Here is a 14,863-nt window from a genome sequence, read left to right on the forward strand (position 1 = left end):
TATCCCATCCCATATCCATCATATCCACCCCACAGCCATCTCAAACCCATCCCATATCCATACCCCCACATCCTATCCCCATCCTTAACCCTATATCCATAGCCATTCCGAATCCTTATCCCCACATGCATCCCATGTCCATTCCATCTACTTATCCCATGCCACTATCATCCCAATCCCATCCCGTGTCCATATTTCATCCCCAATCCATCCCACATTCTTCAGTGTTGGTCCCATGTCCATCCCAAGCCCATCCCATATATATTCCATTTTCCTATCTCCCATTCCATATCCACCCCATATCCATATCCCCACACCCCAACCCTACATTTCACATCCCAGTGCACATCCAACATCCCAAGCCCAGTTCCAAACCTCATATCCCAACCCCACATCCAAGCCCCACCTCCCACCTGTCAATCCCATTCCCATCTCGCACCCCCTATAGCAGTAGGGCGCACCCCGAGGCCCCACCCACGGCCCGCCCCCTGCCGCGCTCCTCCCACCAATAGCGCAGCGTAACGCCGCACCGCCCCCGGGCTCTCATTGGGCAGGTGCCGGACCGTCCCAGCCCCGGGCTCTCATTGGTCAGGTGCCGGTCCGTCCCAGCCCCGGGCTCTCATTGGTCAGGTGCCGGTCCGTCCCGCCCCCGGGCTCTCGTTGGGCACGTGCCGATCCGTTCCGCCCCCGGGCTCTCGTTGGTCAGCGGCAGCGGCGCCGGCTCCGATTGGCTGATGCGCGGCGCGCGGGAACGGCCGTTGGCAGCCGGCCTAGAGCTCTTCTCCCCTCAGGCGGCGGCGCTCCCGCAGCCCTGGCCGCCCCGCACCGCCGCTGCGCGCCGGAGCTGTCCGGGCAGCACCGAGACGGAACCGCGGCACGACGGGAGCGGTGCTGAGCACAGCAGAGCCGGAGCCGGGAGGGACGGAGAGCGGCGCCGGGACAGGGGAGGAAGCCTGGTGGGGTGAGGGGCTGGGAAGGCGGGGGGGGGATAGGGAGGCAGGCGGGGCTGCAGCGGCTGTGGTATCGGGGTACATGGGGCGATAGGGGTGGGTACAAAGGGATTTAGGGCAGCAGAGGGCTGTGAGGGGGAAACGGGGGGACACGGTGCTATAGGGAGCATTGGGGGCCGGGAGGGGCTGGCGAGAGCTACGGGGAGGGATATAGGGGGCTGGGGGAGGACCTAAGAAACTGTGGCTCTATGAGTGGCTGTAGGGGGAATGGAGGTGGGATAGAAGGGGATGTGGGGCTACAGGGAGCAGCGGGAGGGCTGTAGGCGTGGTATAGAGAAACAGGCATGACAGGGGTCTGTGGGTGGGATTGGGGGGGAAGTAGAGAGGTGTAAGGTTATAAAAGGCTGCAGAGAGACAATAGGGGGTTTGCGTGGGCACAGTGAAATAGAGGGTAATGTGGGGTGACACCGGGCACTAGACGGGAATGTGAGAGAGAAGACCCAGTTGGAGGCACAGATAGAGGCAAGCTGAGGGGGATAAAGAGGGAGAATCTCAACGGGGCGGGGAAAAAAAAAAACAAAAGGAAAAATGAGAATGAAAAGTAAGAAAAAAAAAAGATGGAAAAAGAAAAAAAAAATGGAAGTGCTGAAAACAGAAAAAAAGAGGCACAGAGGAGGAAAAAAAGTAAAAAGCAATCCATGTATATCAAGAGAAAGCAAGTAGGAAAGCTAACTGCAGCAGAGCAAAGGAAAGCAACCTTGCAGGAATGGAGGAGTGTGGGAAGAGCTGAGCCCCGGCCTGGCACAGGAGCTGCACGGCAGGAGAAGAAGCTGAGCCCAAAGGTAAGAGGAGCTCCTTGGGGCTTTTTGTGGGCTTGAAGCAAAGCTGAGAAGCCGTGCCCGGGAGGAGGTGTGGGTAGCTCCAGGCCACCTTGCTGTCTCCCCAGGAGATGCGGGCTGTGGGCTAGGCAGCGGGCAGGAGTGCTGGCCAGAAGCAAGCATCTGTGTGGAGAAAGGCAAAGGGCGGAGGAGGTTGAAGGGGAGCTACCGGGCATGGGCTTGCTCAGCAAGGGGAGCAGAAGCCTGAAGGGCACGAGAAGGGAATAGAGAAGGGCATGCAGAAGGAGAGAAGCTGCGAGCAGAGTTAAGAGGCACTTGTCAGAGCAGCAAGCAGAGCAGGCAAGTGTTGAGATTGGGAGTGAGTAGCAGGAAAAGGCAAGAGCACCAAGAAAAAGGAGGCGAGGGGCAAGCAGCTCAGGTAGGGAAAAGGAAGGGCATGCAGCTCAGGTAGGGAAGGGAGGGGCAAGCAGCTCAGGTAGGGAAAAGGAAGGGCATGCAGCTCAGGTAGGGAAAAGGAAGGGGACAGCAGCTAAGCTAGGAAAGTGAGTGGATAGCAGGTGAGGTAGGTAAGTGAGGGGACAACCAGTAAGGAAGCCAAGTGAGCAAACATCTGCTCAAGTACGTAGTGAGGGGCAAGGAGCTCAGCTAGGTAAGTTAGGGGGAAGCAGCTCAGGTAGGGAATGAGAGGGGCCAGCAGCTCAGCTGGGAAAGCGAGGGGCAAGCAGGTCAGCTAGGTAATTTTTGGAACAAGCAGCTCAGGTAGGTAAAGGAAGGGACAGCAGCTCAGGTAAGAAGAGCAGGCAAGGGAATGGTAGGATAGGGCAAGGGGGGAGGTGAGGGAGAAAAGAAAGAATGGGGAGGGTAGGGAGGGCTTAAAGGGGGTTTCAGGAGTACCTATGATTATAAAAAAAAAAAAAAAAGAAAAATGAAAAACAAGAAAAAAGGGTGAAAGAAAAAAGAGAAAGGGGAAAAAAAAGAGTAATAAAGGAAAAAAATAAAACAGGAAAAAAGAAAAAAAAATGGAAAACAAAAAGAGAAAACCAAGATGAAAAAGAAAAAATGAAAATAGAAAAAAATGAGAAAAGAGAGAGAAAAATGAAATAAAAAAGAAAAGTGCAATGAAAAAAAAAAGAAAAAAGGAATAAAAAAAAAAGAAAAAAAGAGTGAAAATGAAAAAAGAAAACCAAGATGAAAATGAGAAAAAATAGATGAAAACAAAAAGAAAAGGAAAAGAGAAAAAAAAAAAAAGAACAAGTGCAATGAAATGAAAAAAGAAACGAAAGCATAAAAAAAGAAGAAAAAGAAAAAAGCCCAAAAAGGTCAGAAAAAAAAGAAATGAGAAAAGAAGAAAAAAGCCAAGTAAACAGTCAAGAATAACAGCTGAGAAAAGACTGGATGGCCAAAATGTAGAGAAAGCAAAGCAGAGCACAGCAAGGGAAAGCAAGGCGAGAGTAGCAGCAAAAGGCAGGAGAATGAAGAAGGAGGGAGTGAAGAGCAGGAAAGGTGAGTTTGCCATAAGGCAAGGGGGAAGGGGAGGGGAAAGGGAGAAAAGGGGGGGTACGGGAGGGGAGGGGAAGGGAAGGAGGGGGGGAGAGGAGAGAGGGGAGGGGAGGAAGGGAAAAATGGGAGGGCTGAGCCCCCGCCTGGCACAGGAGCTGCGCGGCAGGAGAAGAAGCTGAGCCCAAAGGTAAGAGGAGCTCCTTGGGGCTTTTTGTGGGCTTGAAGCAAAGCTGAGAAGTCGTGCCCGGGAGGAGGTGTGGGTAGGTCCAGGCCACCTTGCTGTCTCCCCAAGAGATGCGGGCTGTGGGCTAGGCAGCGGGCAGGAGTGCTGGCCAGAAGCAAGCATCTGTGTGGAGAAAGGCAAAGGGCGGAGGAGGTTGAAGGGGAGCTACCGGGCATGGGCTTGCTCAGCAAGGGGAGCAGAAGCCTGAAGGGCACGAGAAGGGAATAGAGAAGGGCATGCAGGAGAGAAGCTGCGAGCAGAGTTAAGAGGCACTTGTCAGAGCAGCAAGCAGAGCAGGCAAGTGTTGAGATTGGGAGTGAGTAGCAGGAAAAGGCAAGAGCACCAAGAAAAAGGAGGCGAGGGGCATGCAGCTCAGGTAGGGAAAAGGAAGGGCATGCAGCTCAGGTAGGGAAAAGGAAGGGCATGCAGCTCAGCTAGGGAAAAAGGAGGGCACAGCAGCTAAGCTGTGTGTTATGGGAAGTAATGTCAGTGATCTGAATGGCAGTAACCTGCTGTTCTGCATGGGGCTGTTGTGGAAGTTTACTGTTCAGACTTTCTTAGTGAGCTCTCCCTAGATTGTTTCTGTCCTATTTCTACACTTGCTTTGTTTTTTTCCAGTCCTCTATAATGAACAGTCCTGTGGCAACGATGCGGAATCTGCACCTGAAGGACTGAGAGGAAGAACATCAGAAGGCAGCAGCTGCAGTGTGTGGTGTTACAGGGCAGTGCTGCGAGTGCCGCCCAACTTGGCACTCCATGTCTTATCTGGTTGTACTCAATCAATAAATGATCACAATTACGGACTCAAAAAGAATAAGGCTGTCTTTTTCACCTTAGAGGAAAAAGGGGGCGATGGCAAGGAATGAGAGGCAGGTGAGGTCAGCTGTACAAAATCCCAACACAGATGGATAAGCTGCTTCATTAACAAGTCCAGCTTTTTCTGCGGCGGTGACCAGCATCTGTGCTGTTGTTTATCTGCAGTCAGGAATGTCATATTGCCTCTTTTTTCAACCCCCATTTACTCTTTCACAAAAGAGTATCAACTTTTGATACTGGTTCTGCAAACTGGGGAAGAGTAGCTTACAGAATGCCAACTGCTGCAGGGGACAGGTTGGAAGACAGCTGCTCCACCCGCCCATCTGCCACGGCAGCTCCTTGCTGGATGTGCCTGTGATAACTGCTTAGCTCCTGCCAGCAATCCCCTCACAATGGGGAGGAGAGCAGCACTTGCACAGTTGGTTTTACAAGCACTAAACAAGCACAACTAAAGCGCTCAAGGGAGACTGTCTTCAAGCACAGTCACAGAATGTCTGTTATACTGAAGACTAAAGGATATCACTTCCAATTGGCATCAGGGAGAAGACACAGAATAGGAGAATCACAGAATTGCCAGGGTTGGAAGGGACCTCAAGGATCATGAATCTCCAACCCCCCTGCTACATGCAGGGCCACCAACCTCCACATTTCACACTAGACCAGGCTGCCCAGGTTCCCATCCAATCTGGCCTTGAACACCTCCAGGGATGGATGGGGCATCCACAATCTCTCTGGGCAGCTGTTCCAGCACCTGACCACTCTCTGTAAAGAACTTCCCCCTGACATCCACCCTAAATCTTCCCTCCCTCAACTTCAAACCATTTCCCCTCGTCCTGCAGTTTTCTACCCTTTCCAAGAGTTGACTTCCCTCCTGCTTGTAGGCTCCCTTTAGGTGCTGAAATGCTGCAATGAGGTCACCCTGCAGCCTTCTTTTCTCCAGGCTGAACAAGCCCAGCTCCCTCAGCCTGTCCTCATAAGGGAGGTGCTCCAGTCCCCTGATCATCTTTGTGGCCCTCCTCTGGATCCTCTCCAACAGCTCCCTGTCTTTCTTGTACTGGGGGCTCCAGACGTGGTCGCAGTACTGCAGATGGGGCCTCACAAGAGCGGAGTAGAGGGGGACAATCACCTCCCTGTCCCTGCTGGCCACCCCTCTTCTGATGGAGCCCAGGATTCCATTTGCTTTCCCACCTGCAAGGGCACGCTGCTGGCTCATGCTAAGCTTTTCATCTATCAGGACCCCCAGGTCCTTCTCCACGGGGCTGCTCTCAAGGACCGCTCCTTCCAGTCTGTATGGATGCCTGGGATTCCTCCGGCCCAAGTGCAAAACCTTGCACTGTGCTGTGTAGGACCTGATCAGGTTCACCCGGGTCCGCCTTTCCAACCTGTCGAGGTCCCTCCGAATGGCATCCCTTCCTTCAGCCGTGTCAACCGCACCGCTCAGCTTGGTGTTGTCAGCAAACTTGCTGAGGGTGCACTCGATTCCACCATCCATGTCGTTGATAAAGGTGCTAAAGAGCACCGGTCCCAAGACAGAGCCCTGGGGATGCCGCTCGTTACTGGCCTCACCTGGACATAGGGCCATTAATAACCACTCTTTGTCTGAGGCCTTACAACAAATTCCTTATCCATCGAGTGGTCCACCCATCAAATCCACATCCCTCCGGTTTGGAGATAAGGATGTGGTGGGGGACCGTGTCAAAGGCCGTGCTCAAGTCCGGGGAAATGACGTCGGTCACCCTCCCCTTGTCCACCGATACCGTCACTCCATCACAGAAGGCCACCAGATTGGTTAAGCATGACTTCCCCTGCTGAAGCCGTGCTGGCTGTCTCGGATCACACGCTCACTCCTCATGTGATCAAGCATGTCATCCAGGAGGATCTGTCCCATCATCTTCCCAGGCACAGAGGTGAGACTCACCGGCCTGTAGTTCCCGTGTCCTCCTTGCTCCCTTTCTTGCCAACGGTGACGTGACCCTTCCTCCAGGCATCCGGGACCTCACCTGACAGCCACGACTTCTCAAATATGATGGAGAGCGGCTCGGCAGCCAGCTTCTTCAGAGCCCTGAGATGCACGCCATCCTGCCCATAGACTTGTACACGTTCAGTCTCACATCTCACCATCTATCTGCTCCATAGACTTGCACACGTTCAATCTCATCAGGCAGTCTCTCTGCTCTGCCCTCACAGCAGGGGGTATTTACCACCCCGGTCCCCACCTGGAGGTTTATGGATGCAGGGCTCAGGGACGTGACAAACACTGGAATCCTGGCTGCCAGTGAAGACCGAGGCACAGAACTCATTCTGTACCTCAGCCTTCTCTCCATCTGTTGCAGGCAGTTCTCCTTTTACATTTACAAAGGAGGCACACTTGCTTTGACCTGTCTCTTCTGGCCAATGCACGTGTAGAAAGTCTTCCTGTTGTTTTTCACGTCCCTCTCCAAGTTCAGTTCTGCGCCTTGTGTTTCCTGATCCCACGTCTGCAGGTCCAGACATCCCTGTATTCTTCCCAGGTGACACGGCCTGTTAGCCCTGTATTGCTCCAGGTGACACGGCCTGTTTGTTAGCCCTGTATTGCTCCAGGTGACACGGCCTGTTAGCAGAGCTTGTTGCTCCTTGCTTTGCCCCCAGCTGCCCAGCAGGTCTGCGGCGAGCCGATGGGCTTCCTGCGTCCTCTGCTTTCTATTCAGAGGGACGGAGAGCTCTTGTGCTCTCAGAAGGGAAGGCAGCCTTGAAGAGCAGCCAGCTTTGCTCACCATCTTTGTTTTTACAGACAGATCCCCAGAGATCTGGGCCATCAGCCCGTGAAAGCTTAAAGCTCGCCGTCCCAAAGCTCAGGTCCTGCCCCACTCCTTGCCATGCCCACATCCCTCGGATCACCAACCCCACAAGCCGTGCTCACTGCAGCCAGGCTGCCCCAACCTGAACGCCTTTCACTCATCATCTCCTCCGCACTGCTGAGCAGCAGATCCAGCCACGCTTCACCTCTGGTCGGTCTGCCCAACGCCCAGAGCACAAAGTGACCATGGCTGCATTCCAGGAGCCTCCTGGAGCTCCTGGAGCTGGCCGTCTGTCCTTCCAGCAGATCTCCAATGGCTGCAGTCCTATTTTTGTAAAGATAACTGGTATTTCTGGGAGGAAATGTCCTATTTTTGGGAGAAAATGTCATACTGAGGACTGTAATGTCATATTGTTTGGAGAAAACATGAGGTATTTCTAAGAAAACTGTGACTCCCTGGAGAAAGTATCACATTATGGGGAAGGGGGGGTATTGTAATGTTGTATTTTTTGGAGGAAACGTGAAGTATTTCTAAGGAAACTGATATTTCTGGGAGGAAATATCATAATTTTGGAAGAAAATTTCATATATCTCTGATAAAGCTGGCATTCTGGGAGAAAATATCATGGATTTTGGAGAATGCTTGTATTTCCGGGAGAAAATATCGCATTTTTGGAACAAATTGTCATATTTAGGATTGAAAAGTGATCTTTCCGGAAGAAAACATCGTGTATTTGGGAGAACACTGATATTTGTGGGTTATAACGTTGTTTTTCGGCACTAGTGACACGAGAGGAGAGGCCGAAGCCCAGCTCACTACAAGCTCCCTTCAGGTAGTTCTAGAGAGCAGTAAGGTCTTCCTGAGCCTCCTCTTCTCCAACTGAACAACCCCAGCTCCTTCAGCCGCTCCTCGTGAGCTCTGTGCTCCAGACCCCTCGCCAGCCTTGGCGCCCTTCTTTGAACCCGCTCCAGGGCCTCGATGTCTTTCTGGCAGTGAGGGGCCCAAAAGTGGACACAGCACTCGAGGTGCGGCCTCACCAGAGCTGAGGACAGGGGGACAATCACTGCCCTGTTCCTGCTGGCCACACCGTTCCCGATGCAGGCCAGGATGCCATTGGCCTTCTTGGCCACCCGGGCACACTGCTGGCTCATTTCAGCCCAGCATCCATCAACACCCCCAGGTCCACTTCCTCTACGCATCTTCCAGCCGCTCCGCCCCCAGCCTGTAGCGTCGCCTGGGGTTGTTGCAGCCAAAGCGCAGGACCTGGCCTTTGGCCTTGTTGGAACTCATCCCATTGGCTTCAGCCCAGCTCTCCAGCCTGTCCAGATCCCTCTGTGGGGCCTCGGTACCCCCAGGCAGATCCACACTTCCAGCCAGCCTGGTGTCATCCGCAAACTTCCCGAGGGTGCACTCAGTGCCCTCAGCTCATCAAGAAAGATCTTGAGGAGGACAGGCCCCAGCACCGACCCCTGGGGAACAGCACTGTGACCCACAGATACCACTTTTCTCACAGATACGTGACATTTTCATCCGGGAACACTATTTTAGTCCCCTACACATGATCTCTTCCACCAAAAAACAAGGACATTTTCTCCCAGGTAGACCACTTTTCTCCTAACTATGTGACCGATTATCCGGGAAATACCCATTTTTTCCTAAAAATATGGCGTTTACTCCCAGAAATACCAGCTTTCTCACATACATGTGATCTTTTCCCCCCAAAACAAGACATTTTCTCCCAGAAATACCACTACGCTTAGAAATACCTCACGTTTCATCCCAAGAATACTACTTGACGCTCCTCAGGATCACACTTACTCCCAGAAAAATGGCAGTTTCTTCCAGATAGACCAGTTTTCTCCCAAATACATGACATTTTCTCCAAGGTAGACCACTTTTCTCCCAAAGACGGGACATATTCCCCCAGAAATACCAGCTTCGTCTTAAAAATACGGCCTTTTTTCCCAAAATACCAGCTTTCTCACAAACACCTGTCATTTTCCAACCAAGGATGCTACTATCTCCCAGAAACAGCAGTTTTCTGAGAAATACCTGACATTTTCTCTCAAAAGTACCACTTGACACTCCTCAAGAGGACATTTTCTCCCATATTTACCGTATTTTCTCCCCAAAGGACCAGTCGTCACACCAAAAATACCACAGTTGCTCTCGAATAGAAGACATTCTCTCCCACCATTTCCGAGTTCTCTCCCTCAAGTATGTCATTTTCTCCCAGAAATACCACATTTCAGTGGTAAATTTCACCTTCTCTTCCAAAAAGAGGATATTTTCTCCCAGAAATACCCCTTCTCTTAGAACTACCACACGTTTTCTCCCAAAAATACTGGATGACAAAACCAAATGGGACACTTGCAACCAAGAAGAGGACTGGCACAACTGCAGAGCGGTGCCATCCTCATTGAAGAGGTGACGAGGAGTGTACAGGGAGGGGAGCTGGGGACAGTCGGGGGACATGTGGGGTCTGCTGTGGGTGTGACATGGGGTCGGTGGTGTCACCATTGTTGGTTCTTCCCTTCACTGGATGCCACTGGGAGTCGTTGAGTGTCACTGTCTTCAGGTGACACCGTGACACAGGGTGACCTCGATGTGGAACAGCCGTGACGCAGTGTCCCCATCCCTGGCTGTCACTGTTGTTACCGTCATCTGGTGTCACCGTCACTTGTGTGCCACCATCTATCGGGTGACACCATTCCCTGTACTCTGACCACCGCATAGGGCCAGGCACAGGCAGCTCTGCGTTGTCACCATGCTGTCACTGAGCCTCTCACTGTTGTTTGTCACCCCTCCAGGCCCACCTAGAGCTGGACCTGGTGACACTGGAGTCCTCTGGCGCTGTCACCATTGTCTGACATGAGGATGTGGACACGCACGGTGGTGAACTCTGTGCCACCACCAGAGGGGACTGTGTGACACCAGCGTGGCACAGCCGTGACGCGGTGTCATCGTCATCGGGTGTCGCGTTCGGCAGCCAGCATCGGGTGTCACCGTCATGCAGAGGGGACAAAAGGACCCCCTGGGGACGTTGAGCCGAAGCTGGGGACACTGTAACCAGCTGGAGGACTTCCTGGAGAAGTGGGGACACAGCATCGTGCTGTCACACCACCAAAGTTGGGGACACCTTCATGGCACCCTGGTGGTGTCACGTACTGGAGATGGGGACACCCCCACAGTGTCACCCCCACGGACCACTTTGTTCCCATGGGTCGGGGGTTGACACCCCTCACTTTTGCAATTAAGGTTTATTTTTCGATAATGGGGGTTAGAGGATGTCCCCGCCCATGTCCCCATGTAAACTAAGCATGCACGCTGCAGTTTTCAGCCTAGGCTTTTAAGAGCAAAGCCAGAAAATTCCACACCGCTCAGTACAAAGCTGTGCGATGATGAGAGTGACTCAAGCTCTGCCCAAAGGATGAAAAGTAGCATCAAAACGGCTGAAGAGAGGGGGGACAATGAGGCAAGGTAGCACTGCAGAGAAGTCAGGAGAACACCTCTGCCTTCCGGGATCAGGCAGCCGGCGGAGCCTCTCTTCCCCCAACAGAGACGCCTGCAGGGTGAGGGGCACACGCTCACTTCTGCTCAGTGCTGCCCCGAGAAACTCAGACAGCTCGAGACAGCTGTTCTCTAACTCAGCGCGCCTGTGCTCAGGCCGTGCTACTCGCAGTTCTGTGCACGTGCTTTGCAGGCAGTGCGTTTATGGGCAGGGCCAAGGACTGGTGCATCCATTGCTTCTATAACCTGCAGCATCCCCTGATGGAGATGTGGGAGTTCTGACCCAGCGCCGCGAGTGGAATAACGAGGAGGTGGTGCAGCAGCTCACTGAGTGCCACTGGACAAATCAGGCCGTGCGCTCTTTGTGAATACAAAGCTCCAATTGTTTATTGATGGACTGCAACCAGAGTGCCAAGTTGGGCTGCTGCCACAAAGCCGCTGCCTTCTGATGCTCCTCCACTCAGTCCTTCAGCTGCAGCTTCTCCATCATCTCCACAAGGCTGTTCATTGTGGAGGACTGGAAAGAAAGAAAGCGAGCGTCAAAGTAGGACACCGCTTCCCCCAGCATTCTACAATCCCCTTCACGTCTGACAGACAGAGAACAACAAGAGCCGTGTCTGTGCTCACCGAGGACTCACCTCTGCACGTGCAGCGGCAGCTCTCAGAGCAGCCTTCTTCATTTCTGCTCTCCTCTCTTTTTGTCGTTGTCGTCTTGCTATAGAGAAAGAGGAGAGAAATTCAGTTTGTCAACAGCAAAACCGCGGAAACATGGGTACATGAAAACAGGCTAGGAAGCCTCTCAGGGAAGGGTATTTCCAGTGGGACAAGCAGAAGGCCGTCATGGATTTCATGGGAAAAGAGAGGGTTACACTTTCTGGCACTTCCTTGCCATTGGACTCGGCAGCCTTCTACTCTTTTCCCCTCTCCGCAGAGAGAAGGAGAAAGCAAAGCAAATCCTAAGCAAACTCCATGCACCTGATAAGGGAAGCACCTCACCAGGGCAGCTGCAGCACCTTCCTACCTCTTCGCTTTGAGGTCCGGAACTGCTCAGTCGGCGCTGGGGCAGGCCCAGGGTGTGTTGCTGGAGCTGGCACACCGCCTCTGCTCTGATGTGGGCTCTGAGCCTTCTCCCCATCGCGCTCCACCTTCACTTGTTTCTTGGCAGGCCACAGCTCTGCTTTTTGCTCCTCTTCCTCCACTCCCTTGCGCTTTCTTGCAGCCATGGTCTTGGAGAGGGAGTGGTTGTCAACTGCAGGGGAAGGTCTTTCCCCTCTGCTGGGACCTGCTGTTCCAGGAAGCCCTCCTGGAGCCTGGAGAGGAGCTTTCGCGTACATCTTGCCGTTTGGCTCAGCACCTCTCCCTGTTCAAATCAAGCAAGGGGAAGCAGCAAGATTAAAAGAGAGTCACACACTGCCTTCGGTCTGCAAAATGGGCCACAATGCTAGGAACTCTCGAGTGTTCACAGCAATGGACCTTGGGATCTTGGCTGAACTGTGGGCCATTTCCAATTGGGACAGGAAAGGCAACTGTAATCCCCAGGGATTAAGATCTCAAGCAACACGCAACGACAGCAGTCCCAGGAAAGGACAGACAGAAAGCCTAACTAGAAAGACAGTGCACCAAACCCAGATGCTGCTGTGTGTCTGTACCTCTCTTGGGGGCTGTGCCACACTCCATGCTCCTCCCCTGGCTTCCTGCAAGGCTGCGCTTCACTGCAAGCCTGCTTGCATCAGCTTCTGTCAGAAAGGAAACAAGAAAGACATGAAGAGCATCTCTTTGGAGGAGCATTTTAGCACAGCCAACCACAAACTTCTGCTCCTCAAGCGTAGTTTCTTCAATTGGCCTTTCTGCTGCTACAACGCTGTGCCATTTCTGCAGTCAGCACAGATCTGCAGTGCCCCTTCTTTTCTCCTCCATCCCACACAGCCCTTCATGCAGCCCTATTTAGAGGCAGGTACCCACACCACAGCTCACAAGAGCTTCTTACCTGGGGAGGCTTTCCGTTTCCCCCCAAGCCCAGCACCATTCCATGGACGCGCAGGCTCCGTCCCTACAACAACAGATTGTGTGTTGATTTCACAGACACCAGGAGCAGCACTGTCCTGTTAGCCCACGTCCACCACAAAAACCAAAAGACACTCTTCTACAGCCAGAACAGAAACTGATCTTTAAACTGCAGTGCGCTTGCACAAAGCACTACTGCTCTCATTCCCGCTCAGGTGGCAGCAGAGGAACCCCAGTCTGCCTGACAGCTCTGCATGCTGCAGAGCAAAGCTGCGTCAGCACACAAAACGCTATCAGCTGCAAAAGTCGAGGCACGGATTTTTTGTCCCTACAGGGAATGCACTCAGCTCTGAGCACCACCACTTACACACACACTTCTGTCTCACTGCTGCCATCTGTTGCTGTCGGCCTCTCTAATGCTTCCACCATGGTTACCGGACACCCCTGCAGTGCTGCACCGCTCAGAAGTAATACTTAAAATGCATTCTTCCATACTTCATGACAGAGGACTGCAGAGACTCACTTTTGCGTGGTGCTAAGGATGGTCCGTCCCCATCGCGTCCCTCTGTGCGCTGCAAGGCGCTGTTGGATCTCTGGCAGCCTGCTGGGTGCTGCTCCCTAGCACAGGGAACTGCGCCGCGCTGCTTCTGAGGAGAGAAATAAAGGAAGGGCCATGGAAACGGCCACCCAACGTTTGCAAAGAGATGCAGCGTTCCAGATGGTGCCAGAGGTGGGTATCAGAGTGCTGAGACGTTAGTTATCACTAACGGAAACATTTGAGAGCGCATTCACAACATCTGCACGCGCTGCAATTTCTGGGCATATCCAGCTTTCTCATCGTTCAGGTGGAGAAGACGGGCGCTCTCAGACATCACTTCGGGGGGTTAAACCAACACACCTGCAAACACCAGCATTATTCCGAGGGAAACAGTGACTTCAGGTGCCACAGTTCAACCCATGCAAAATTACCGTACACAGCCTTAGCTCTTCACCACTATTTCTTCCCCACCCTTTACTACTGCAGGCAGCTAGAACTAACTTCTCAGCAGAAACCCAGGGCAGCTGGCAAACCATAACCAGGTGCAGCTGGCAGGAGGGCAGTGCCCGCTCTCTGATCCCACCCTGCCCCAGCAGGTTAAGGAGCCTGGCAATGCTGTCCTGTTGCTGCAAGTGCACAACCCAGCCGCTTACTGAGCTAACAAAGGACCAGCAGGGCTCCCCCTGCTCCACCCCTTCCCCTCCAAAACCAGAGAAAGGAGAAACCCAAGCGAAAGAAACCCAGCCATACCTTTCCACGCGCAAAGCAGCGATGGCAACTGCGTCCGTCTCCCTGCTGAGACATGCTGGGGAACGTCTCAGGGGAAGCTCAAGTTCCCGGGGTCCTCTCCACAGGGACTGCCCGCACTGTTGGAAAGAGCTGGCTTCACTCTCTCTTCAAGTGCCTCGATCCCCAAAATCTCCTTTTGGAAAGGAAAAAGGAACCCTAAGGAAAGAACCTGCAAGTGAAAAACAGTGAGGAAGAAGCATTTTCCCAGCATTCTTCTGCTGTGCAGTTTAGACTCTCGGGCAGGGCAATGTCTCGAAACCAGCTGGTTACAAGGACTGTCCCCAAAATACACCCAGCTCCTGTACAGCTGCCATGATTTCTGACAGCAAGCGTTCTCCATCTCCTCAATAGTTACGCGCCTTGAAGCACATGGCTGGTGTTGCTGTCCTGAAGAAAACTCCCTCTGTCTCACTGCCAGCCGGGACGAGGGCTGATGCAGCGTGCCCACCCCAGCCCAGCTTTCCTGCTGAGACACCTCCCGGCAACCACCCAGCACCAAACCCAGCTCACCTGCTCGGCCTGCTCAGCCTGAGCTGTGCCCAGCTCACGCACACGCCGCAGCGGTGCTTCCGACGGGCTCTCGCAGGGTGATCTCTCAAGGAAAGCTCACAGCTCAGTCTCTGCGTGCAGCACACTCACCAGAGCACCAGCTCTGCTCACCGGCTGTGCCACAAACGCTCCCACCTCGGCGATGACTGTGACCTCAGCGAGTGCCCGCATCACTTCTGTGCTTCCATCATAAGCAAAGGGCGTGCTCACCTCCCAGATCCAAATTTTAGGAAACCAACACCACGGTCTCCCAACGGGTTTATTTAAGTAAAAGAACAGAGAAATTAAGATGACCCTCATGCAGCCAGTTCTTGCTCAGGTGCTGCACAATCGGACCAAGGAGATGTTACCCCCAGGCTGCCTCCAGC

The 14,863-nt window shown here is 53.2% G+C and overlaps 2 protein-coding genes across 9 annotated transcripts in view; one reads left to right on the forward strand and one right to left on the reverse strand.

Annotated features, from left to right (window-relative positions):
- Positions 1 to 7,325, forward strand: part of LOC149914094 (uncharacterized) — a 155,188-nt gene extending 147,863 nt beyond the window's left edge. The window contains exons 3-4 of one of the 8 annotated variants that reach the window (XR_016460611.1): positions 1,715 to 2,207; positions 2,294 to 2,669. Coding sequence is in view for 2 of the 8 variants with exons in the window: in XM_090127657.1 (XP_089983783.1) it covers positions 1,715 to 1,792; positions 4,131 to 4,187 (135 nt within the window). In the remaining 6 variants the exon portion in view is untranslated. Of the gene's footprint in view, positions 1 to 694; positions 957 to 1,714; positions 2,709 to 4,130 lie in introns of those variants that run through there. The other 7 variants (XM_090127657.1, XR_016460617.1, XR_016460614.1 and 4 more) reach the window with 7 other exon arrangements.
- A 3,090-nt stretch (positions 7,326 to 10,415) lies between these two features.
- On the reverse strand, positions 10,416 to 13,996 carry LOC149914104 (zinc finger CCCH domain-containing protein 11A-like). Its single transcript, XM_090127663.1, has 7 exons — positions 13,908 to 13,996; positions 13,143 to 13,266; positions 12,603 to 12,665; positions 12,265 to 12,351; positions 11,637 to 11,975; positions 11,254 to 11,330; positions 10,416 to 11,132 (listed from the first exon to the last, which is right to left on the reverse strand). The coding sequence occupies exons 1-7, from the start codon at positions 13,959 to 13,961 to the stop codon at positions 11,076 to 11,078; spliced, it is 801 nt and encodes a 266-aa protein (XP_089983789.1). The 5' UTR covers positions 13,962 to 13,996; the 3' UTR covers positions 10,416 to 11,075.
- Between the last annotated feature and the right edge of the window lie 867 nt (positions 13,997 to 14,863).

The sequence above is a fragment of the Phasianus colchicus genome, chromosome 31 (assembly GCF_987193195.1).
Source record: "Phasianus colchicus chromosome 31, bPhaCol1.hap1.1, whole genome shotgun sequence".
Taxonomy (NCBI): Eukaryota; Metazoa; Chordata; class Aves; order Galliformes; family Phasianidae; genus Phasianus; species Phasianus colchicus.